The following is a 25,934-nucleotide window of genomic DNA, read 5'->3' on the forward strand; positions in this document are numbered from 1 at the left end:
CTTCGCCTTCCACGACTGAAGGGTAAAGAAGTTGAACATCTTCCGCCTTGGGGGAATTTCGTCGAGGCTGGCAAGCAACAATAGTATAACGTATCCTTCTCGCCATCATGGTCTTTCGACAAGTTCCAATTGCGTTGCTGTTCGCCATCGCGGCAAACGCCCAAGTTACCGATATACCCACCATCAGCGACAGCAGAACCACCAGCTCAGGTTCAGTAACATTGAGCGAGTTAGCAACACCCACAGGCAATTATCTGACAATCTCGACGACCATTACGAGAGAAACTTCATCTCCTATTTCCACCTCTGTTATCGTATCAACAGTATCCAGTGGCTCCTCTACGCGAACCACAACTTTAGGATCATCAACAATTCTTGGGATCGGAACACTTTTGGCAGGAAGCAACTCATCTACGTCAGGCACATCCTCAGTATCTTCTTCGACTACAGATTCGCGAACATTCCTTTCAGGAGCTCCAAGATCTTCATCTACCGTCACTGGTTCAAGAAATGCAACCGCAAGTACATCAGCGGCTGCGCAGCCAACAAACATGACACCATGTAACAATTGGCCTGAGTTCTGCTCTCGAAGTTACTCCAACATCACCGAAGTCGCTGCCCATAACTCTCCTTTCGTCAAACCTGGAAACGCTGCCGCAAATCAAGCACTTCCAGTGACGACACAATTGAACGATGGAATTCGTTTACTTCAAGGTCAAATGCATTTCGTGGGCGACGTCCCTCATTTCTGCCACTCATCCTGCGATGTCCTCGATGCCGGTCCAATCACAGATTGGCTCACCGAAGTTCGAGAATGGGTACAATCCCACCCGTACGACGTGGTCACCATCCTGCTCGGAAACGGAAACTACTCCCTTGTAGACCTTTACGTCCCATTCATCGAATCCACGGGCATTCTTGACTACATCTACACTCCTCCAAAAATCCCCATGGGAATTAACGACTGGCCAACCCTTCAAAACATGATCATCCGTGGTCAGCGCGTGGTTATGTTCCTCGACTACGATACGAACCAGACTGCCTATCCATGGTTCATAGATGAGTTCTCCTCCGTCTGGGAAACAGCATTCGATCCCACCAACCGATCTTTCCCCTGCGACGTTCAAAGACCACCAGGACTGAATGGCGAGGAAATTCAAAACCGCATGTATCTGATGAATCATAATCTGAACTACGATATCGATCTTCTCGGTGTAAACCTTCTGGTTCCATACGTGCCGCTTTTGAACGTCACGAATAACGTTACCGGTTTTGGATCGCTTGGAGTAACTACTGAGCAATGTGCTACAGCTTATGGATATCAGCCCAAGTTTTTGAATGTGGATTACTATAACGTTGGGAAGGGAAGTGTGTTTGAGGTTGCGGCGCGACACAACAATGTTACGTATGATAGGGCGTGCTGTGGGCTTGCTAGTACTTCAGCGGGAATGAAGACCACGACAAGTTCTTTGTTTTTGGCTGTTGCTGGAGCGGTTGGATTGGTGTTGGTATTGTGAGATGTGTAATGCGTAACTTTGCGAGGCGTTTTGGATGGGTAGATTTGGTATTTGCATTGTCTGGAGTTTATAACGTAAGAGAAAAATTAGCATAAGCGTATATATATAATCAAATATTAACACAAATAAAATAATCTATACTTATCTGTATCTGGCGGAGCGATCGTAGCCCCCCTTGAGAGGTGACCATCCTATTTGAAAACACACAGCTCCTCATCAATTTTGAACCCGTTTGCTGGCGGTATACCGGCAGTGAGCTCTTCTGTACCCTCTGCGTACCCTCTCCGTATCAAAGCCGCTGCGATGTGCAACAAACATTTACTCCTCTATAGAATCATCTATGTACCCTGCTGCGTACCCTCTCCGTACCCTCTCCATACCCAAAGCTCCTGCGATATGCAACAAGAATTTTTACTTCTCCTATCTATGTACCCCTCCTCTACGTACCCTCTGCGTACCCTCTGCGTATCCTCCGTGGACCGACTGCGACATGCAACAAAACAATGTCCCTCTATAACAAACCTGCTTTGGGAGATATTCACCTTCCAGTCCTCGTTGGGAAATATTCACTCTAAAGTGCGTATTGACATCATTTGGGCAAGTTTTGTTGCATGTCGCACTCACTATATAGACTGTATTTCCTGTTTGGGAAGTCTATATAGGGTAAGAGACGAAGATAGAAAGTGAAGAAGTATATTCGCTTAAGGAGTTTTGTTGCATTTCGCACTTACTATATAGGCTGTTTCTTCCCTTTTAGGAAGTCTATATAGTGAAAATTACTAAAGTAGAAAGTGAGGATGTAAAGAAGTGCTTTGTAGAAGTCTGCGGGTTTCAAGTTTCGTTACATATCGTAGTTACTATATAGACTGTTTCTTCGTATTTAGAAAGTACCTAGAGACGGATAAGTAATATGAATTAAGAAGATCTAAAGTGAAGAAAGAGTTATCTCTCTAGTGGAGTTTTGTTACATTTCGCAATTACTATATAGACTTTATCTTCCCTTTTAGAAAGTAATAAGGCTATATTTTTCAAGTTACTAAGATATAAAGTAAAGAAGGATTATTAAATATACTTGTTTATTACATGTCGCACTCACTATATACATCATGCTAGTCCACTTTAGGAACGAGGAGGCTGGGCTTTGTGTATGATATTTTAGGTGAATGTAATTAAAGTCTGGAGAATTCTGGAGAATGTGACATACATGTTTTGGGGTTAACTAGAAGTCGAGTATGTTGAATCGGCACAAAAAAATACACGAATCCCCCTCGACTTCTGTTTGTGTCTTTCTCAGCGGTTACTTCCGTCACAAAAAATTTCTCTATCGGGACTCGAATTATGATTCTCTCAATTGTATCTGTACATCGCGTCCGACATGCAGCAAAACCCGCCTCACATTCGCTTGTATCAGTTACTGAAGACATCACCTCAACAACATGTCTCTTTCGAATTTGCCTCCATGAATATCATTGTCTCTTTTCTACTTCCGTAATCAGTGCGATGTGCAACAAAACCACCTCATGCTCACTTTGAATCAGTCGGTGAATGGTTTTGTGTTCAGCTGTGAATGACTTCAATAATTGCAGACCCTGAAGCGATCTTAGTACTGGAAAATCATTGATAGATCGGTTTGCTACGATATGCAACAAGACTTTTCATGATTCATCCAGGCAAGTTCATATACGTTGTTCTCGTAACCATTCACGTCTGACAAGTCTTGACAACACTTTTGATCATTAATACATAGTGAGGTAAAACATATGAACAAGGTATAGCAGATGTATTATTCGCACCCCCCTTCAGCATCTTCCCTAAAAGTACATACAATGACAAAGTCACGTTTTGTGGTTGATTGTAGTGGATTCGACAAATTTACATCCCTTGATTTGAGGAAGGAAACGTTCCAACTCATCTCGAAGATCGAAAAAATCCCGAGCCTATCACAGCATTTGCACAATTTAGCTAAAATAGGGAATTAGGATTTTGCCTGCGTTTTATTATCTTTTCAAATATAGTGACTCCTCATCACCTCCTAGAATAGACCCGGAACACTACTTGCATCCAATTCATACTATACAAGATATTAATTTCAAATTCTCGCCGACTCAAATTCCGTTACTGAGAGTAGTACCGTTTTTACAAGATTACCAAAAAATTATGAGAAGATCAGTACTCGTCTCGATGTTCGTCAGTAAATGAAAGAGATCCATCGAATACGAGCAAATGTGACTATGTCTTTATGCCATATAGGAAGAAGCACGATACAGTATATGTGTGTAAGGAGTATATCATCTCATGTAACAGAGAGTGTCCCTTTCCAAATGGATTATTAGGTGCGACATGCAACAAAACACCTCGTCTCCGACCCGATCGGCTCTAAAGATCAACTTACATTCACCAACTTAGCTCGATGCACAGGAAAGTTTTCTTAAACGACGGTTGAGAAAGGGTTGTGGCTCGTTCTACCAAACCGACGGAAGGAAACAAGCCACATGCGAAATGCAACAAAACCTGCTCACTCCCTGAACGCTTCAACTCAATGTTTTGTTTCGCTGGGTGGATATACACTAAAACACTCCGAGGGCAATGAAAATTTCAAAAGTTTGCAAATTTCTAGGTCTTTAGCTGAGTTCAAGAGGCCACAAGTGTACCCAATCCTCCGAGAAAAATATATTTATCTATCTAGTATACATGTTTGCAATCGTTTCATTCCTGTACCTTAATAGTCACTCTCCTGCTTTTAGTACAGCCAATACCTCCGTTGTGATAGTGGCAGGTATCAAAATCACAGCTATGATAAGCGACGCATTTTGCAAGTTGACATCCGTCCATAACTCTGATTCCCCTTCTGGTTCGCGAAGAAGTGGACCCTAAGAACCCTTCAGTCGTACCCGTCATACCCCCTATCAAACCTCCCCAAGTCCCTCTGCGTACTAACCCAATCCTCAGACTGTAGCCCCATCTCCTTAGCCCTCCTCAACGCCTTCGCATCTTTATGCCAATCACAAGCATATTCACACTCCGGTATTTCCTTCTCTCCAAAATACGCACAGATCATCTGATGCCGACAGGTATCCGTAGCCTCACTATATTTGACCAATGCCTGTAAGCTGGAAAGTCTACTTTCGAGATTACTACTATCCTTTTCTTTGCTGAGTCGACTGTACGCCCTATCTCGGTCCTCCCTGCTGTAGTAAAGCACACAAGCACTCGCCTTTCCATCTCGCCCCGCCCTGCCAGCTTCTTGATAAAAGCCCTCGAAAGACTTTGGCAATTGCCAGTGCACTACGAATCGGACGTTTTCCTTGTCGATTCCCATGCCGAAAGCGGTGGTTGCGACAACCACATCGTAACCTTTATCGTTGTTTACCCAACGATGCAACGTTTCGTTCTTTTCGTCGTTGGGAAGACCTGCGTGATAGGGTTTGGCACCTATTCCATCAGAGCGGAGACGTGCGGCAAGGGCTTCGCAATCGTTTCGGAAGAGGGTGTAGATTATACCCGATACATTATCAAGGCGTTCATTATTCTTTTCGAGCTCAGCTCGGCGTGCAGGGTTTTCTGAACGGCGTTTGTGTATGCCTTTAAGCCATCGCAAGAAGTCACTGTAATGATCCTCTTCGTCTGATTTGAACCTTACCTCATAGTGTATATTCTTTCTACTCGTAGTCATTGTGAAGACTTTGAGATTTGCTTCCGAAAGACCGAGTGTGGTAATGACATCTTGACGCACTTTTGGAGTCGCAGTCGCAGTGAGACAAATAATAGGAACGTCAGGTAGATTCTGACGGAACCACTTGAGCTGTTTGAACGACGGGCGAAAGTCGTGACCCCATTCAGATATACAATGAGCTTCATCAACGGCTATACGTGCTAGTTCTCGCTGCTCATAGACGACTCCTAAGTGTCTCTTGAAGCTGTCTGTCGCACATTGTTCAGGTGTCACGTAAAGAAGTCGAGTAAAAGGGTGACCGGTTGCAAGATCTCGCAGGAGTCTTTGCTTTTCGGCATATGGTGTGTTCCCGTTGATCGAACCAGCGTCTATATCTGATGCTTTCAATGCATTTACTTGGTCGGTCTAAAGAAATTAGGACACAAGTTTTTTTGAAGCTTGTGGAATACACTCACCATTAGAGACAGCAGCGGAGAAATGACAATGGTGACTTTGAGTAACATCAGAATAAGAATAACTGCGAAAGGAGAATTCCGATGAAGTAATTACACTCACTTCCATGATCTATGAGGGCCGGCAACTGGAAGCACATGCTCTTCCCAAAACTCGTAGCCGCCTGTACGAAAACATCGTGACCATCTAATGCCGCAACAATGACTTCACGTTGAAGAGGTCTAGTGGCCAGTAAGCGCCATACCATCAAACAAACCTATAAAATGCTGACCTGAACGCTGTTTTCTTGAACTTTCTCCGTAAAGTGAAATCGATGTCTACACAAGAATTTGATCTGGCGAAACTTCGAGGCATCTTGTATTACCAGGATTTGGAGATGGCGAAAGTTAGGCGATTTCAGGGTTAAATATTGATTGGAGAAATGACAACTTTCATATCTAATGGATCATGTTCCATTGTATCAGTCGAGGACTTATGATGCAAAATAGGAAAGCGTCTGGGCACTTATTGTCATGGTCCGAGGAAGGGTCGAAGAGAAGGAATGGTTGAAGTACACGACTCGCAAATTCCATGATAGGAGCGGTTAAATTACGGCAATCGATAACGTGAAAAAGTGCAGTCGCGGTACCACCCAGTTTTGAAAATAAACCCCAGAAGCAAAAGCGAATTAAGCAAACTTTGGCAAATGGATACAGAATGGACTCATTGAACACAGAAATTTACCTGATTTCGATTGAAGATATGGTAATATATTGTGTTTACGTTTCTTGTCTGATATTAACAAGCACTCACCACTAGAGCTGGGTGATGGGTGATAGGTAATGGGTAACGAAATGCAAGTATATATTGTACCAAACACATCCACACAAGTTGCGCCATGCTAATAAGTACTGACATTTGGATCACCAAATCCAAGAAACCATCATGAAAACAGAAGCCCCAACCATAGATTTTCCACACTCTTAGGTATAGTTCTTGAAAATGGCCATATTATAGCTTCGCCTTGATGTCCTTCGCTGAAGCACTAGCCTCCTTATTAACGACGACATCGCCGCTCTTATCACTATTTCCAAAGAAGATAACTTCTACTGTCAAATCGTCACTGTGAAAGGTTAGCTGAGAACTATGCGTTTGACAGGATAACTTACCGATAACGCCTGGAATATGGAGCAGGTAACGTCAACAAGGCACACACCATGTCCTTATCCTTACCACCTAAAGCATTTCGGACTAGGTGAGTTGCAACGTTCTTGTCCTCGACAACGAACCTCTCACTCTCGCCTCCCTTTACGCCCCACTGCTGCTGTCTAATGGGAGACTTTTGCCCGCCAACTTCAGGCTTACCCTTATCTTGCTCCACCGGAAGACCCTTTTGTTGAGAAAACATCTTGACCCATGAACTTGCCATGGTACTATTCTTTTCTGCCGACTGCTTTTCAATCCATTGGCCAACTAAACCAACAACTTCCTCGTTGGTAAGCATTTCCCACAAACCATCAGTCGCCATCACAACGAAATCGCCCTTTTCAGGCTGGATCTTGGTGGTAGTGACGACAGGTTCAGCGGTAACATAAGGTGGCGTGCGAAGAAGCTCAGAAGGCGTTCTACCGAAAAAGGACCTCTTCAGCTTCTCGGACACCTCACGCGACCATTTGTAAGTAGCATCACCGAATGCTCGAGTGGGTTCGAGGCCACCTAAGACGCGACCTCGTCGAATAACGTGATCCTCTCCTGGGTGAAGTTTTCGCATTCTAGCTTCCTCATCGGGGTTACTACCAGTCTGATCAACTGAGAGTGGTGTCGCAACCCATTTCCCACTTTCTCCTCGTCGACCAAGAACAGCTCGGGAATCTCCAGTGCAAGCAACACGCAAAAGCTTTGTGTTGCTGTCATAGAATGATAGAAGAGCGCAGGAACCTGACAATGCTGGTGCTAAGGTTTCCGCAGCGACTAATTTCGAACCTGCCTTGAGCACTTTCTCCACGCTCTCGTGTACGATCTCGTGGTCGAGCCGGTTAAAGCCTGTTTTTATTGCTGCCTCGATGGCTTCCGATGGAGGCGTTTGGATACTTGGGTCGTTAAGTGCAGTTTTGTAGGTAGAATTCAGCTCTCGTGCGACAAAGTTTATAAGAACCTGTCGAAGTTTCGCAGATGTAGTCCATCCGCTATAATAAATTAGCATATTGATTATACGGTCTGGAAGGTACGTACGAATGGCCATCAAAAACACCCCAGAACATCCAATCACTAGTAGGACTGGATGTTGCTAGAGCTTGAGGGAGCTCAATAATTTTCTCGGAATGATCATCCTCAATGGGATCATTGCTAGGTATTTGAACAACATCGTATCTCACAACGCCCTTTCCACGACCAACTAGATATGATTCTTCATTGCGCCGAAGCTTCTGAGTGGCTTCATCCGGAGTCAACATTTCTACAATCTTCCTCCCTGAATCGTCTGTATCCTTCGTGATGGGCTCGTTCCCCGAAAGTGCGCCAGTATACAGATTGTCTGCCCCAATGATGACCGCTTTCCTCTCTACAGCCTCTGTAGTTTCCGCGGGTTGTGATAATGAATAGGTTGAAGTGGTCGATACGGCCCTAGATTGCGGACTAGTTGCGGTCGGCGTTGAGGATATAGTGCTTAGGTCCTTAACATTTGCTAAACCTGCATTTTGCCCTTTGTATGTGTACCAAGCTCCATATCCAACTAGACCAGATACCAGCGCGACAGAGAACCTGCGGAAGTACATTGGAGATTGCGCCTTGACTGTTGCCTCTACTCTAGATACCGATTCTGACCGTCCCGAGGCGTATCGAACACCTAGCACATAGCTCGAAGGAAGAAACCCACCTTTACTACGGAGAGCAATGTTTCGCGATGGTGTTAGACACGCCGTCCGGAGTACTTTGACAGCCGCTCGACGCATTTGGCCGTGAGTTGTGAGTTGCGAGCTGTGTGTGAGGCCCGACTAGTTGAAGCTTAGAAGGGTCTGGTCGCTAAGGACTCAGGGTTGAGCCTTTGTATTGGAATTAACTTTATGCCAAATGAGTGACAGGTCGAAAGTGAGTGTACATGGACTATTGTTGCATTGTAAGAAGTTACAATTTCCCCGAGTAACGCAGACACGGCCTGTGTTCCTTGGGGACTCGCGATGCAGAGCAACTGCAATCTACCCATGATCATGTGCTTCAGTGCTGCTTCGGGCGGCAAGTGCAAGCAGGGCGGGCTGCACCGTGGCTTATTAGTGGGCATCTGTGATTGATGCCCCTCCATCTTCAATGCGTCATCCCCCGAATTTTTGAGCTTCAAATTTATCAACCATCAGACACCCCGCCCCTTTCGTTGTCCTAGTCAGACCCCTCCTCTTAATTTTCTCACCATGTCGAGTAGACAGCTGCGGAAGTTGCAACAGCAACGCGAACTCGAACAAGCGAAGCTTCAGGCTGAAGCGGAGGAAGCAGAAGAATCCGAGGACGAGCCAGTTGTGCCCGCGAAATCGAAGGCGAGCCTGTTTGCGAACTTAGCGGCATTGGAAGACCAGGGAGCAGAAGAAGATGAGGAAGACTCGGAGGCAGAGGAACCAGCTGCCGCTGTAGAAGCAACACCTGTCGTAGCTCAGAAGAAGGTCAAGAAGTCGAAAAAGAAGAAGAAAGCGAAGACTAAAGTAAAGGACACGGAACAGGCACTGGCGGATTCTAAAAATGACGCCGACGATATAGACAAAGCATTAAGGGAATTGAATTTGAAGTCACCATCTGGGACTGACAGCGCTAGAAAGGCTCCCATCAACGCCGAGTATGAAAGGGTGTGCGCGTTGTTAGGGATTACTACACAGCATCTCAAAGTCGCGAATGAGATGAGGAGTTTGTTTGGGAAGGCTGCAGTAGAAGTCCAAGATGAGCCGGGAGGACATGCTAGAGGACAGCGGAATAGACAGCGAGGCCAGAACCAGCAGGTTGATTTGGAAACGGCGCTGAAAGGAAGACATGCGCCTGGAAAAGGCTTGCCAGAACTCACCTTGCGACGTAATAATCTCATACAAGGAAAGGATGATTGGCCAAAGGCTCCTACTGGTGGTTTGACTATGGTGGTAGCAGATGATCCGCGAACAACAGATGGCACAGTTGAGTTCAGATTCGATCACAACAAAGATTATCAGGCGCTGCAACAGGCATTCTATGGTTTCGTTGAAATGGGAGATCCTCAAAATCTTATAGGGCTTCTTGTGCGAAATCGTAAGTTGTGGTGGATCATATTAAGCAGAATTATTCGTACTGACAAGTATCTAGCCTATCATATCTCCCTCCTCATACAAGTCAGCAAGATCGCGAAAGACCAAACAGATCATGCTCTGTCGTCAGATCTACTTGAAAGAGCGTTGTTCACTTTTGGGAGAGCAGCAACTACGTTGTTCAACAGTAAATTATCGAGCGGAAAAGCACGACTTGATTTTTCTCGGCCAGAAAACAGAGAAATTTGGCTTGCTGGGTACCAGTACATCAAGAGCTTAGTGATGAAAGGAACTTACAGAACAGCGCTAGAATGGGCGAAGCTCCTGCTAAGTTTTGATCCTGAAGAAGATCCCTACTGCATGCGATTGATGATCCATCATCTTGCTTTGCGAGCTCACGAATTCAATTGGCTCTTAGACATGTTCGAAAGCGACCTTCCTAAGGACTGGCAACATCTAGATACGGCTGATGAGGAAAGTGCTGATGTAATGTCACATTTCAAACCCTCGTTAGCAATCGCTGCCATGTCCTTGAAAGAGGGAAAGCAGTCCCGAAAGCTGTTAACAGAATCAATGCAGACGGTTCCCTGGCTGTTCTGTCGCCTCTTCAAGGATCTGAATCTAGACGCTCCTCCATCTATATGGGGAATTGAAGCAAGGTCAGATGCGGAAAGTCTGTTTACAGAAATTTACGTTCGCCAGGCCAAAGATTTATGGAATACACCCGAAGCTACCGCACTACTTATGGAAATAGCACATACGGTACCCAAGATCAACGTCGCTTCAATACCCATACTCGATAACAGCAGAATGTCATTAGATGTGGTTCGGTTTGTCTATCTAGATAACACTCCAGCACTTATGGCTTTAGCGCCATCCGCGCTTCTTCACCGAAGCAACAATTCCGATGCGGACCCTCTACCACCAGTAATGAACACCTATTCTTACGAAAGCCAACGACGTGCATTGGACGACGGAACCGGTGAGAACGATCTTGGGGGAGATTTCTTCAATCCATTGGCAGCATTAGCTCGCCTATTACCGGGTTTACGTCAACCCGGCAACGATGATGGCGACATAGATGATGAAGATGTCAGACGAGAAATAGAACATGCTATGGCCAACGAGGAAGGTGAAAGACCTCCAAATGGAACAGTTCCGGTACCGATATCTCTCGCCAGGAGATTGATGAACATGATCTGGCCGGGCGCAAATGATGACGATGAAGATGATGAATGGACTGAAGACGAAGGAACTGATACTGACTTTGATCCTGGCGACGAGATGCCAGATTCATTGATAGAGCAAAGTGCCGAATATTATGAGGGTATGCCCGATTTGGTGGATGAGGAAGACCCGGATTTTGATGATATGCCGGATCTTGTACCTCAGTAACACGTACGCTCCATCGTATGATAGACAGCATAAATAGCATCACCTACTACATATCTTTAATATCACTATCAGGTATGAAATTGTTGTCGCGACTTATTTTGAACTTGTTCAATCATTCGCAACACACACCATGAAAAAACGTGCCTTGAAAACACCCATATAGAGAATTCAATATTCCTGAATAAGCCCTCGAAAGCTCGCTGATTTGCCAATAATCACCAATCCCGCCTCAATCGCATCATCTGCAGCTCATCGTCCATGCATACAGATTCATCCCTTGGCAATCCACCCCACCGGCTGAAACATATCAGAAACTTGCTCACGAGATATCAGACCTTATCATACTAAAAATAAAAAGACAATTAACACCCAATCCGGAAGAACTGAATCAAAGGAGACTTTAATTAAGTCTCCGTCATTTGGCATAGCCGCGTCCGTCAAAGAGTGTGTTGGTGTCAGATAATGAGCAAGTTTCAGATGGCGAGCTCGGATTTCTAAGCCAACCGAGGGGTTGATTTATTAAAGAGCTGCTTGCCTTTGTGACCATGTCTACTTTTAACGTACTTACCAACAAATCCTGACGGACGACCAAACACGAACAAAACTTAAAATACAAAGACCTGCCACTCCTCTATTTCTTGAAGCTAAAGATTCCGAGTTTCCTCATTACGCAACTAAAGTTACCCCACCATCGCATCACCACACCTTCAATTTCTACACCCAACACCAGTCACCATGTCTGAACACAACTACAAATTTGACATCACCATGAGCTGTGGCGGATGCTCTGGTGCCGTTAACAGAGTCCTTGGAAAACTCGAAGGCGAGTTTGCGCCTACTTTGCGCCCATTTGCGCGCGATGCTAATATGATCATAGGTGTCAAATCATACGAAGTCTCCCTCGAAACCCAGACCGCAAAGATCGTTGCCGAGGAATCGCTGTCGTACGAGAAGGTTCTGCAGACTATCCAGAAGACGGGCAAGAAGGTTACTGGGGGTGAGGCTGATGGGGAGAAGAAGAGTGTTGATTTGATCAAGGCCGAGTAGGTGGCGGATATGCTGAGGAATGGAGGCATGACATCGATATGGCAATGAAAGCGCATACGTGATCAAGTCGCGAATAGACTTGGATGGAGGATATGAATTATGAACATTAGACTTGGTACAATGCGATGGTTAACAGGACAAATTTCTATATGCGATTACTGCGTACATGAGGCACTTTGGTCAAGTCCACAGCTGATACTTCATAAGGGCTCTAGGGTCACCTTAGGTCAATCATCTGTGCTTTCGCACGCACAACAGTCTTTTTACTGCTTCTTGCCCTAGGCGAGTATCTACGTAGCTCTCATTGCTATTAGCCACCCTTTGAACTCATCAATTCTTTACTTCCTCTCAATCGTTTCTGGCCATTTCATTCCAATGATACGGCCATACAGGCGGACATGTAAGCTAGACTTGCGCAATCGTATCTACGTGTAGCAGAATGAATAGTAATCCGCTGCTCGGTTGCCAATACCGCTTGCATATACTGTGGAAATCACTCAAAGAACGTCGAGGGCATGAGTCTGAACCAATATTTTAACGTAATGGACTCTTATGGAGAAAAATCGGAAATTTAACATTTTTCAAATCCCAAGCCCATACTCTCGCATATTCTTCAGCGGACCTGCAGAATAGCTTTGTTGGTTTTTGTCAAGCCGTCTTTACACACATAGTTTACGTTCCACTCTACTTTAAGATATTGGATTTTAATGAGTTTGGTATCTCGCCCAACCCATATCTTATCCATGTATAGAGATCCAGATTCGTACAATCTGATTTATATTCAATTCTACTACCACAGGGGGTGCACGGATTCGTTTCTCGCTTATTAAGCACAACTTCATGAATTTGAGGCTATCTACAGATCAAATAATTGAATATATTCACAACGCTACCAGATATCGCTCTTAATTATCTTGTCAGGACGCTCTACAAGTTAGTTCATCCTGTTAGGCATTTCACGGATCCTTTTGCGCACCTCCTCGAGCGTTATCTTACTATATTCGTCCTGAATCACAGCCTTGTATTCCTCTATCGTATTCTAGATTCTTTGTCGAACTCGAGCCTTTAAGATGTTCTAAACAGGCTCCTGACAGTTGACATCTGGCGACAGGGGAGGATAGTCAATTATCTCGACGTTTACAGCTATTTTGAGCTTGTCCTGTAGAGTTTTAGGACGGTAAGGGAGGGTATAGCTATAACTTCGATCATTATCCTCTAATAAGACGAATTAGTACTCTTTCCCTTCTAAATCAAAGCGCCGGCGTAGCCCATGTACGGCTTCGAGTAGCCCAGGCAAAATCTTCTCAGTATAGTACTTTCCGGTTATCGAGTTACCCTTCGGCTTGACCTCTTTCGGGTGTAGAGCCAAAGCGTTCTAGGCTGCGATTTCTTCGCCATATTACTCTTCGCTTTTATACTTTAAACGCCTAGGCTTCCTAGGACGCTTCGGCTATTCAATATAAGGTTCCTCGTCGTGGTAGAAGGTCAATTCCGGCGCCAGCGCATACCAATTTGCCTACCCGGAAACGTAGAAAACGTTACCTATCTTTTTGCCCGCCATTTGTATGTTATCCGGGTCAAATCTTGTTCCTTCTTCCCGGAGGATAAAACCAGCTTACTGTTGACCTGGATCGAGGTGCGCCTCGTCCGAAAAGACCCACCATTAGAAGGTGTTCTCGACCGTCTTGCCTTGATACTTTTGGCCGTGTTTCCGACGATTATCGACGTAGTATTGCTTAAACGAACTATTTGTATAGGCCATCTTGTAGCGCCGAGTATTCTTTGTATAGTCTGCTATCTTGTTTCGTAGCTGGCGTGGCTTGACGGGTAAGTTGTGAAATTTAATTTAAGCCTCGTAGGTCTGGTTTCGGACAGGGTTTCGCGACAGCGATAAAAGTATCTCAACGGTCTCTTTTTTAATAGATGAAGGCATTCCGAGCCTTATAGAAAGCTTCCGTGTACGCCTAGTACCTGGGGAGCCTAGCTTTTCGACCTTTTTGAGCCAATTCTAGCCTGTTCGTGAAGTGATGCTAAAAGGGGTACAAATCGTAGCCATCGTTTGCGTCGCGTGATTATCTTCGAAGGATTGAAAGAATCGACTCCTTATTCTTATAGTAGCAACTTTCACAGGAATAGGTCTATCTGGCGTCGTAAGACGCATCTGCGAGCGTGTTGTGGTCGGCATCTTAATTAATGAAGTTATTAAGTTGATTATCGTGATTCCTGAGAATTAGAAGTTGTGCTTAGATAAGCGAGAAACGAATCCGTGCACCCCCTGTGTACTGTAATAGGAAATGTGTACCCCTGCTAGCATGTGTTCAGCTGTGTACCGTCTACCGAGGCTATCCCCGCGTTTTACCCCCATGCCGAATCCGATTTGCCTTGGGGAGAACGACGTACAACAACGATGGGAATCTTTATTTATCTGCTCTGTTTTTCTTTCCCTACTTTAAATGATCACGATTGATGTCCTATCGCTGGCTATTCAATATCACATTTGATACCCTCCTACACGAATAGTACTCTTCCTTACCTGTATATACACACCTCTTCGCGAAGATGGTTATTAAACGCAACGAGCCATGCTACGTCCTAGGCGTTGGCATGACCAAGTTCATCAAGCCTAGAGGCAAGGTTGATTATACAGAACTTGGTTTTGAAGCGGGTGTCAAGGCTATGCTTGATGCGCAGATCAACTACGACGATGTTGACCAAGGAGTTGCTTGTTACTGCTATGGCGACTCAACCTGTGGACAGCGAGTATTCTACCAATTCGGCATGACCCAAATTCCTATATACAATGTCAACAACAATTGCTCGACCGGGTCGACGGGATTACATATGGCGCGGAACATCATCAGCCATGGAGGCGCTGATTGTATGCTCGTGGTTGGGTTTGAGAAGATGAACCCGGGAAGTCTTCAGAGCTTCTGGAATGATAGGGAAAATCCTACTGGTACGACTACGAAGATGATGTCGGAGACCAGAGGCATTACCAATGCCCCAGGTGCTGCACAAATGTTTGGGAATGCTGGTCGGGAGTACATGGAGAAGTAAGTCCAATTCGCAGCTCAACCGTCCTAAGCTAATCAACACCATAGATATGGCGCCAAAGCAGAGGACTTTGCGGAGATTGCTCGCATAAACCACGAGCACTCGCAGCGAAATCCATACTCTCAATTCAAAGATGTCTACACCTTGGAACAAGTAATGAAATCCAAGATGATCCACGAGCCTCTGACCATGCTCCAATGTTGCCCAACATCGGACGGAGGAGCAGCTGCTGTTCTCGTCTCACAAGATTTCCTTGACGCTCGTCCACATCTTAAAGACCAAGCCATCTTGATCGCAGGACAATGCATGGCCACTGATGCACCAAGTCTGTTCTCCAAATCAGCGATTGACTTGATGGGATTCGAAATGTCCAAATACGCCGCTGCGACCGCATTGAAGGAAGCCGGTCACACGCCAGCAGATGTGAAAGTCTGCGAGTTACATGACTGCTTCTCTGCTAACGAGATGATCACCATTGATGCTTTAGGCCTAAGCCCACCCGGTAAAGCTCATGAAATGGTCCGAAATGGCGATATCACATATGGAGGCAAAGTCGTTGTTAACCCTTCCGGTGGTCTCATCTCCAAAGGTCACCCACTAGGAGCTTCCGGAATTGCTCAGTGCGCCGAACTGGTCTGGCACTTACGAGGCTGGGCCAACAACCGTCTCACTCCCAACACTAAAGTCGCATTGCAACACAACTTAGGTCTTGGCGGTGCCGTTGTTTGCACAGTGTACAAACGCGCAGATGGGAAAGAGGCGACTGAAGTCAGCAGTGCGGAGATTGGGCAGAGGAATAAATTGGGTTATAACCCCGCTGTTGAGGCAAAGGGGTTTACGGAGACGCAGGCGACGAGCGTGAGGAGTAAGAGTAAGGCGAGTCAGTGGGCGCTGCAGGATACGGAGAAGAAGGTTGAGGCGAGATTCTAATGTTAGGGGTTCTGTATTATGATAATGAATTGGCTTTAATAATCTGATATCCCATGTAAATGGAGAGCTCAGCAGTTGCAACGTTCCCGTGATCTTCATTCCTACCCATCCACTACACAGTTTAATGCCTGGTTCCGGCAACCAACCAAATTTGTCAAATAGCTGTATCAGTCTCTGTCTTTGGCGTTCTCCATATGATGTTAGGATCTCGAAGCACTAGATCGCTACATAAACGCAGCTCCTTCCCTTCCACATCACTAACTCATCAAATCTATCTCTGACGGAACTACACATGTCAAAATTTTCACAGTTTTTGAACCTCCCAGCACGACAAGTAATTTCCGTACTCCGATGAGCATCAAAGCGGTTTTCTTTGAGTGACTCAGAGTGAGTATTTTACTGAAGTTGATTGGCGTTTCTAGATAATTGGTTATGAGGAGTTGGACAGTTGATTTTCTGTATGTAATATAAGTTATGGTTTACTTTGGCGTTCTACATTAGGGGTTCACTGCGTTGCTGTTGAATCCGGATAAGAAACACCTGGAATGTCGGATATCTGTTTGAATTATTGTTGGTCAGATACTTAATACACAACTCCTTTTGTGATAGGAGCTTTGGGACTTAATCTTTATATGTGAAAGTTCGCCCAAACAACTTCTACAGATTTCAGTGTCTCTAACACTCAACGTCTCCAGAAATGTGTATGATTATTGTCTAAAGGGGAATACCACGTACTCCCGTAAAAACCAATGATAAACAAATATGCCTACCGTGAGATTGCTCTGTTTCAACTTCCAACTTCTGTTACGAAGTATGAGGAACACAGCGAACTCTGGAAATTAGACATCTTCCTCTTCTCGGTATTGCCATACCAATGAATAGACATCCAAACAAGTTTTGCGGTATAAAGAATTAATACAGAAAAATGTTTGTTATATGAAGCTTGTTGTGTAGCCATGCTTCTCTTGATAGATCGAACCAATCTCTTGATAGATCGGAAAGGTGCGACATGCAACAGAACCCCTTTATAGTTTCGTGGAACGTGAATACTTAGGCAGATCGTGGTGATTGGGGGTTGGGATCCACATTCTGCGGTGAAGGGGTGTTGGTGCGGGGCGGCTGTGGGGGTTTGTGGAACGGGATGGGTAAACAGGATGGTATGGTTTTGGTTTCAGAGGATGATTATTCAGATATCCTCCTTCGACATCATCAAGAATTCTCAGAATTCATTAATAGCCATCAATTATCTCAACCCCCACTGCAACCCACCCCACCGCACTTTCCCAGGCCTACCACACAAACCTCTCCTTCTCCTTCTCCTTCATATACACTTTAAATTTACCTTCCAAAAACCCTCTTCCCACGCTCCTGACTTCTTCTCGATGAGTCCTGATAATCTCATACCCTGGTCCGCTATCTAGACATGAGTTACTCTTCAGACACTTGCTCATAGTGAGTATATTCCACAGACACGCTCCAGATACATATAAAACCCAAATCTCCCGCAAGGTCCGTTCTAGAAAATGTGGTATTGTGAGTGGCTATACACTTGAGAGTCAAGGGAGGGGGGCTTTTATTGCGTATATCAGGACCGATCGTTCTACGCTCGTCGATGAACGTTATTTCTAGACTAAGCGAGGGGGAGAAGCAAATGCAGAGGATGTAGTTAGGTGAAACTCTTTGCTTGGCTTGAGATTGAGAATGTGAGTATGGAAGGTCATGATGATCAGGTGTTGCAATACGATAATTCAGGGAGGTGGTAGATATTAGAAGAGATTCGAACCGAAATTGGGGAGTTTAGAGGTCATGGAAGGATGATGAGGTATTAAGGTCAGTGATCAGGAGATTCTTTTTTTTTCAGGAGACGGGCATGAGTTTCAATCAAGGTATGGCTTAGAAATCACGCAGCACGACCATCAATACACAAGCTCGACTCATCTAGAAGGTCAAAGTATATTTCATTCCACCATCCTCCCTCACACAACAACACAACAAATCTCTCCTATCTACCACACCCACCCCATTTCCACCCCCTCCCCATGCGTAAAACAACCGCAAATCAAGTATCATAAAGTCATATCCTAACACACACCCCACCATCTCAAATCGCAAAACCACAGAACCAACCATCATGCTACCAGTAGCACGTAGCTCAAAAAAAGATGTCGTGGTATATACCAATTCAATTGCATGAATTAAAAAAATTGTGCATTCAAAATAAACGCCAATCAGCCCCCTTTGCATATTTTCAATCATCTAATTTTTGGGTAGGTATGAGGGATTTTCTTCATTATGTGTGGTTCATTGTTCAAAAAAGCGCTCTTTTTAAAAAGTTTCAGACTCTCCGCTATTATGACTTGCGACTGTGCCGAATGTGTCTGTGGAACATTAGTAAGTTGCCTTGAGATTTTCGAATGAGTGATATATACCTCGGTTTTTATTTCTGCGAATGACTGTTTCATCTCTATTTAATCCTTCACCACTTCTAGATGCACTACTCATACTCCTTGGACCGGTAGGTTTTCTCGTTGGTACACCACCCATAGCACCGGAAAGCTTTCGGGCGGCAGATCTGGGAGAACCACCTTGTTCATATTCCTCGAATGCCTTGGGCTCGGGCGAAAGATGTTCACGGCTGAGAGGACTTGGCTTCTGGAGCTTGCCGGTACGGATTTTTGGTGGTCGTTCTGGTGTTAAAGGTTCTTTTGGTGGTCGGGCAGGGGCTTGATTTAATGATGCCGTGTTTGGGTAGCCACCATCGGAAACAGGTGACAAATCAGTATTGTTGGTCCCAGTACTGTATCGGTTGGCTTTTTGAGCTGGTAAACGATTGACACTTGTGGAAGAACCCCAGTCAAGGGAAGTAGGTGACATTGGCTGGTCGTAAAAGGGAGCTTGATACTCAAGAGCGGTCTGATATCTGTGAGTTGGACCTGGGCGTGGTTGAGGGTGTTGAAGGTTCAAAGAATTTCGATGGGCTTTGTATTTTGGATCCTCAGGTGGCAAGAGTGAGGGAGACTCGTTCTCGTCGTACTGCTGCACCTGTTCTTGTGAAAATCCAGAATGAAGTTTGTCATCGCCATAGGGATCGTGTCCGGTCTTCTCAGCATAATCGCCCGAATCTGACCCAGATCTCGAAGGTTGTTCTTCGAATTGTTCATCACCCTTCTTACCACTACTTCGACCACTACTGCGGAATCCTCGGAAAAGTGTGGATGTGGTAGTCTCAGACCAGCGAGATACTTTTGGTATCCAACCAGATGAGCTGCTTGATTTGTGCTTCTTACTTTTATCCGTCCGCGGCGTGTTTTCGTTGCTTAGCGAGGCTGGAGCAACATTTTGCTGAGGAGGTGTACCTAATGGAGCTGAACTTCCCCGATGAGACTCCTGGGTAGGTGTTCGAAGGCGGTCGTTGTTCTCGAATTGAGTTATTAAAACAGCTTGTTCATGGGGTTCGAGGTCAATATCGCGGTTGTCAACTTCGTCTTCGTCGCTACCTTCTGGAACTGTGCTGATTCGATGATCCGAGAATTTACGGGTATCAAATCCTCTGGCTGCGCTAGGTCCCCGTGATCCTGGAATAGAAAGATGACCTGACTGGCTTGCGTGACTTGCAGTTGATGTACCCGCGTTACCCTCGGGTTCGTAACCACGGTCATGTTCATAATTCCCCTCCTGCTGAGATTCGCTGTAGTTGTCGCCAGTATCAGTCTTAAGACCTTGAGCGGCTTTGAGACCCTCCACCTCTCCCAATAACGTGACAAGCATGTCCTCAATCTTTCCGATATCGTTCGTGCTTCTCATGCTAAGCCCTTTCAACGCTCTTCGGAACACGTTCTTCTTCTTGTTTGGAATATCATCAAACATCTCGTCTTGAGAGCCCTGTCGCAACGAGCGAGGCGCGCTCTGAGGTAGTGGTCTTGGCCCGTTGATGACCTTCTGGACAGATTTCTCAGTATTGCCTTGAACTTCGGTGATGATAACGTCTTCTGTGTCGGCCAGTAAACGTTTCATGTCTTCGAATGAATTTCGCATCTCTGCAGCAGCGCGTACAAGCGTCACAAGAATTTCCGTATCACGAGCACTTCGTTGAGCGTCACGAACAGTGAGATGGTCCATCAATGCGACAATGTCCTTTGACTGTATCCGGTCCATTCCATTGCCAGTCGCACTGTCATAAATAGGTGAACCCATTCCATGCGACATACCACTCAAGTGTCGGGCATGCTTTGGCGTATAGAAAGGATCACCACCACCAAGAGCATCAGCTGTGTCATTGATCTCATCATTCATAAATCCAACTCCTTTTGTCCTCTGCTCAGGTGTGAAGGCGCCAGGAGATCTGGCATTATTGGGGGCGGAAGACATATACCCTTCGTCCTTTGCTGGACTAGTATAACCCATCTTGGGTGGCCCATAATCACCACCCTGGAAACTTGACCGGTGTAGTAGACCGGTGTCAAGGGGTCCACCGATAGCAGCAATTGGGCTCGTGCCTTCGTATGGGTTGGTGACAAGAGTATCACGTTTTCGCTCCCCTGACGTCCTCTGCCACTCCTCCTCGTGGTCATGACCAGTCTCTCTGTTGTGGGCTGCCAAAGCCGCAGCACCTCCAGCACCAGCTGCAGCCCCAAGCAGAGCAGCTTCTGCGGCCTTGAGATTTCTATCTGAATTCCGACTTCGATCAGACATGGCGCTATTAAGCCTAGGGGGCGTTCCACTGCCCATCCAGCGTTCCTTGGTTCCAGTAGTGAGACCACCAATTGGTCCTTTGATTATGGATGGATTGGTCGTTACATCCGAAACATCGTCATGATAGCCTATCTCGGGCATAGGGTCATTTATATCTGGAAGACCACTTGCACCCATCTTCAGCTGCTCGTGGCTGGCAGTTTCACTCAGGCTTGTATCAATGCTTTGCCGTGGGGAAGGAATTTGTCCCTGTCCTTCAAGCGCACGCTCCTTGAACGATTTCTGCAACGGTGCACCAGTGTGCTCTTGACGATCCTCGTACTGTATTTGATCTGCCTCCGACTCTTGGTTTCGCTGTCTTAGAACAGCCGCTGCAGCTCCGGCAGCAATTCCCGCCATACCCGCCGTTGCGAGCTTGTCTGTGGTGTTCGATTTGTATTGCGGCATTGTGACTTTTCGTCCCTCTTCGTCAAGCTCATACTCGCTGTATTTAGTAGGACTATTTCTCTGGCTTGAAGTTCCATGATCCGATCCGTGGTACTCAACGTCGCGCTGGACATCATGTTTAGTAGGACTGTTACCACGACTGGTAGTGAAGTGCCTCTCCGAGCCATCGTCGTATGATGCATATGATCCTTTACGATCGTATTTGCCATTGTTGCCAGAGTAGGCAGACATGTGTGTTAGCTCTGATGCATTGACCAGGGACGCAACCGCAGACTCGACTGCAACAGGTGAATGGACATATTCTGCATTTTGACCGACACCGCGGACGTTTTGACCAGCCGCGACGCGATCGATATCCATACTATCATCAGTGTAGTTTGTCAGATGCTTGTAGTCAACTCGAGGATCAGAGCTTCTGTAACTTTCGGCATCAAGCTCACGATTTCGGTCATTTTCTTGATGTTGTTCTTCCCAGTACTCGCCATCTTGGGTGAGCTCAGAGTCAGTCAGGCCTCCTTGTCGGACTTCAGCGAAATCATGGCGATTTTGATGGACATTTCCAAGAGATTCGCTTGACTTGACAGATCTTCCAGGAGATCTACCAGGAGATTTTTGGTGGACAGATTTGTTCAGCGAAGAGTACGAACCAGTACTATGAGTCAATCGTGACGATCTTTGTATCTCTGGGTCTCCTTCAGTGTAGCCTGATACACTTTGAATGGGACTTAATCCACGTCTCTCGTGGCCGTAAGGTACGTAGCGTAATGGGGGTGGAACTTCTTGGGTATTCTGATAGTAATGCCGATCCTCGTCTTCCATAAGCTCAGAATCCTCATGATCCTCATCAGCTTGATCGTGATTATATGCATGCATGCCACCAGCCCCAAGAGTAGCGCCCGCTAAACCAGCGGCCAATGCATGCGAATGAGTGTTCGTATGTGTTTCTTCAACCAGAGACTCTTGGTCTTCATCTGGGGAGGAGCTATGCATGGGAATTTTGCGACCATGCTCATCAAGCTCGTATTCCTCGGTGCGCAGTTGTTGCTCGCTGTGCTGACTATGTAGGCTCAAGTTACCTCGTGAGAAATTTGAGTGCTGGGTTCCTAGGCCATGCTGCAGAGCGACTGGTGTCCTTGTAGGAGTGAGTGAAGATGGAGAACCAACACCTCGAGGCACTTCCTTGATTTGTGTCACTCGGTGCTCTTGGCTCGCTGAATGTGGTCGATCGGTCTCTGCGGATAGTATCGAGCTACGAGTGATCTCTGATGAGTTGATCGCGCTCATGAGTGGCATAGGTGGTGCAAGCTCTCGCCGCGTCTCTTCGAAGCTCTCGGTTGTGCTTTCCGTCCGTCCATGGCTCTTCGCCCTCCTTCGGCGACGCTCCTTCTTTTCATCCAGCGAATCTTGAGATTGGTGTTTGTGTAAAGCGGCAGCTGTCAATGCCCCAACTCCAGCTCCAATAGCCGCAGTTTCGAGTCCACGCCCACTGCGCTTCTTTCGCACTCGCTCGCCATCCTGAATGGCTGTCTCTTCGGAAGAGCCTCGTTCAAAGTTGCGAGGCGAATCTTCAGTCTTCACCCGCTCGATGCTCCTATTACTCCGACCCTTGATTGAATTTCCAGAAAGTACTTCCTTGTCATTTAGCGTAACCTTTGGCCGACTAGATAAGTCTGTTCCACTCCCTCGGTCAGACTGTCGCCGCCCGCTTGAGCTTTCGTCTCTCGAATCCCTGGAAACTCCACTTCCTGATGTGAACGATCCCCTGCGATCTCTCTCCCCGTGTGTGCTCCGTTTACTCTGCTCTCTCTTCAGGGCTGTCAACTCTGGTAGAATGAGACGTCGAATAGCGTCCTCGACGGTCTCGAGTAGCTTCGGGTTATTAATAGAAGACTTTGAGGTGCCAGACCTGAAAGAATAGGCGTCACCGGACTTCCCGCTAAGGTGAGAATTAAGTAAACTAGAATCGGCACCAGAAACCAGAGACTCCTCATGATGACTCCGACTTGACCTGCGTCGCGGGGATTTTATACCTTCACCATGGTCGCCACTCACACTGCGACTTCGACTCCGGTGTTTGCGTGTACGTTCGGGCTTCTTCTCACTGCGCACTTTCTCTGCTGCTTTCTTTACTACAATGCGCTCTCGCTCTCTGCTCAAACTTCTACTTCGGCGACGAGAAGGTGTCCGCAATTTCTCTGCCACTGCACCAGCAGCCATTCCAGCGATAGCGCCAGCCCCTAAAGCCTCGCCTGCCGATAGACTATGGCTGCGAGTTCTTTCTGGCGATCGTCCGTCTAAGAAGCTGTCCGCTGGCATGGAAGAAATATCAGAGGCGTTGTGTTGCATGTATTTCGAGCTCGATTCGGCCGTGGGAATAAGAGGACTTCCATGTCGCCTAGGCATTATTTCAACCTCAATTGGTCGACCACTTCGAGAGGTGACGTTTGACTCTTCTGTCGCTGATCGGTATGAATGCACACTGAGGTCGTCGCCTTCCACATCTATTGACTTGTCACTGCGCACGTTGGGCGATAATTGAATTCGTTTTGTGTAGGAAGGTTTGCGAGTGCCTTTACGCTCGGTGATTTGGATATGGTCATTTGTTGATCGACCTTTGCTTTTTGATGATGGCGTGACCTTGACTCTGACAGAAGGCCGTCGAGAATCAGACTTTCCCTCTTTCCCACCTTCGAAATATTCGATTAACAAGGATGTTTGCGACTTGCTCGATGTTAAACCGCCCAGTCCGTCCTTTTCACCTCGGCGCCGTGTTGCGATGGTGACGGGGCTGCCGTCCTCTGGCAGGATATATTGACTCTTCTCTGTCACCCTCGAGCCTATCTCACTGCCTCCAGTATTTGTGTCGGTTTCGGTGGGCGCGGGGAGGGGAGGAGCTTTTCGACCTTCAACACCCATTGCGACCGTGGGAAGGGAAGAAGGAGAAGTTTTAACGATGCATCAGGTGTGGGGTCGTCGTCAGGGTCGCAGATGTGTAGTTTGCACGGAGCTGTCTGATCGGAGGAGGCTGGTGGATGTATCTCGACACAGCTTCTCGGAAGTCGACCGTCTGGGATTCGTCGGAAGATGCAGCAACGCAGGTGTGGTGGTACAGAGGGCTGGAAAAGGAAAGGAATATCAAACAGTGAATAAGAAACGATGGGCGCCCTCTGCGTCTGCGCACCAGTTGAGTCGAGCTTGCGATGAAGACGAATTGTACAGGTTGAGGTACCGGGTCATGAGCAATAACAGACTTCTGTTATGGAGAAGAGCTGGGCTGGGGAAGGAATATCGATGCGTTGGCGTGGGCACAACAACGGAGGCCAATCACAGCCGGAGAAGCGAGTTGTGCTTTTCTTGGTTTCGACTCGGACAGATGCGCTTGTCACTTTTGCGGGTGAGCTTGACGGGAGATCCACTTGATTAGCGTAAAACTAGATATTCAACGAGTCTGGTCTCTTAATTTATGAATTTTACCAGACATTAGCAAACGGAACAGGTGATCTGCGGCAGCAACCGAAATATACGAAATATTAACTGGAGGAAATATAAAACCCAACCGCAGATTCTACTACGTAGTCTCCAAGGCTGTTGGCAACGCTCTTCCATCACATCTATATCACATGGAGACCATCATTTGAATCTCAACTGGCTCTTTCTTCTTCTCCCCATCTTCACCAGTCTCTTCCCACAACCAACTGCTCTTGCTTTTCGCCGCCATCTTACGAAGAACATTTGTGGCAGTGTTGTATTCGTGCAGCAAGACCCGTTACCGTCCAATGAGAAGATCATGTGCCCGTCTCAACTGCGGCTCAATGCAGCTGCCTGTCTGGTATTCTTCTCCTGCAGAGTGCATTCAACTGTGCATCCAACTACTGTACTCAAATCAGGTTTGAGATGAGACATCATCATGACACCGATCAGAAAGTATCTTCTCGGTCGTCCGGTGAGATCTTTGGAATACGACCTGATAAGAAGCAGAAGTGTATCTGCCTCAACACTCTCATTAAACTGTATCAGCTGCATCACCAGATCTAGACAAAACAGAAGCATCATATTTACAAATACACCCGTTTGACGAGACGTTACTTGAAGCGAGCTCCCGACGGCAGCCATGCCTTCTCCAGTTCAGCTGGATCCACCAACACAAGCGCCCTGACAATTTCGAAGCCTTGTTGCTATGGAGACGGGCATCAAAGAACACAAATTTTCTTGCGACCAAACCTCGGCCGTTTGTGATACTCGCTTTGTGGCCGCATGATGACATGAACATGTTGATCTATTTCGTATTTTTTAAAATTGATCTCACCAATTATTTGAAGTTTTGAGACAATCTTCGGCTGGCAAGACATTTCACGTGATCGACATTGACCCCGCAACATGTGAACCCCTCCATCTCATCACGCTTTTGCTCTACCTTGCGCCTGATTTTGTAAGATCTTCTATTCTCGCCAGCAGGCACAAATGTTATCCAAAATCATTTAGAGGACATGA

General features: G+C 46.3%; 7 protein-coding genes across 7 annotated transcripts; 4 read left to right on the forward strand and 3 right to left on the reverse strand.

Annotated features, from left to right (window-relative positions):
- Window positions 1–107: 107 nt before the first annotated feature.
- GLAREA_09217 (PLC-like phosphodiesterase) lies at window positions 108–1,517 on the forward strand (the record flags this gene model as incomplete). Its single annotated transcript, XM_008078178.1, has 1 exon — window positions 108–1,517. One exon carries the CDS (start codon window positions 108–110, stop codon window positions 1,515–1,517), a length of 1,410 nt encoding a protein of 469 aa, XP_008076369.1.
- Window positions 1,518–4,398: 2,881 nt separating this feature from the next.
- On the reverse strand, window positions 4,399–5,997 carry GLAREA_09218 (P-loop containing nucleoside triphosphate hydrolase; the record flags this gene model as incomplete). The annotated part of the gene is made up of 4 exons (XM_008078179.1): window positions 4,399–5,595; window positions 5,646–5,680; window positions 5,746–5,864; window positions 5,915–5,997. 4 exons carry the CDS (start codon window positions 5,995–5,997, stop codon window positions 4,399–4,401), a joined length of 1,434 nt encoding a protein of 477 aa, XP_008076370.1.
- Window positions 5,998–6,633: 636 nt separating this feature from the next.
- GLAREA_09219 (PP2C-like protein) lies at window positions 6,634–8,573 on the reverse strand (the record flags this gene model as incomplete). Its single annotated transcript, XM_008078180.1, has 3 exons — window positions 6,634–6,745; window positions 6,792–7,808; window positions 7,855–8,573. 3 exons carry the CDS (start codon window positions 8,571–8,573, stop codon window positions 6,634–6,636), a joined length of 1,848 nt encoding a protein of 615 aa, XP_008076371.1.
- Window positions 8,574–9,026: 453 nt separating this feature from the next.
- On the forward strand, window positions 9,027–11,273 carry GLAREA_09220 (uncharacterized protein; the record flags this gene model as incomplete). Its single annotated transcript, XM_008078181.1, has 2 exons — window positions 9,027–9,882; window positions 9,937–11,273. The coding sequence occupies 2 exons, from the start codon at window positions 9,027–9,029 to the stop codon at window positions 11,271–11,273; spliced, it is 2,193 nt and encodes a 730-aa protein (XP_008076372.1).
- A 735-nt stretch (window positions 11,274–12,008) lies between these two features.
- Window positions 12,009–12,320, forward strand: GLAREA_09221 (HMA, heavy metal-associated; the record flags this gene model as incomplete). The annotated part of the gene is made up of 1 exon (XM_008078182.1): window positions 12,009–12,320. The coding sequence occupies one exon, from the start codon at window positions 12,009–12,011 to the stop codon at window positions 12,318–12,320; it is 312 nt and encodes a 103-aa protein (XP_008076373.1).
- A 2,559-nt stretch (window positions 12,321–14,879) lies between these two features.
- GLAREA_09222 (Thiolase-like protein) lies at window positions 14,880–16,304 on the forward strand (the record flags this gene model as incomplete). The annotated part of the gene is made up of 2 exons (XM_008078183.1): window positions 14,880–15,373; window positions 15,422–16,304. The coding sequence occupies 2 exons, from the start codon at window positions 14,880–14,882 to the stop codon at window positions 16,302–16,304; spliced, it is 1,377 nt and encodes a 458-aa protein (XP_008076374.1).
- A 2,325-nt stretch (window positions 16,305–18,629) lies between these two features.
- On the reverse strand, window positions 18,630–24,359 carry GLAREA_09223 (uncharacterized protein; the record flags this gene model as incomplete). The annotated part of the gene is made up of 2 exons (XM_008078184.1): window positions 18,630–18,682; window positions 18,734–24,359. The coding sequence occupies 2 exons, from the start codon at window positions 24,357–24,359 to the stop codon at window positions 18,630–18,632; spliced, it is 5,679 nt and encodes a 1,892-aa protein (XP_008076375.1).
- Between the last annotated feature and the right edge of the window lie 1,575 nt (window positions 24,360–25,934).

Source organism: Glarea lozoyensis, assembly GCF_000409485.1.
Source record: "Glarea lozoyensis ATCC 20868 chromosome Unknown GLAREA1, whole genome shotgun sequence".
NCBI lineage: Eukaryota > Fungi > Ascomycota > Leotiomycetes > Helotiales > Helotiaceae > Glarea > Glarea lozoyensis.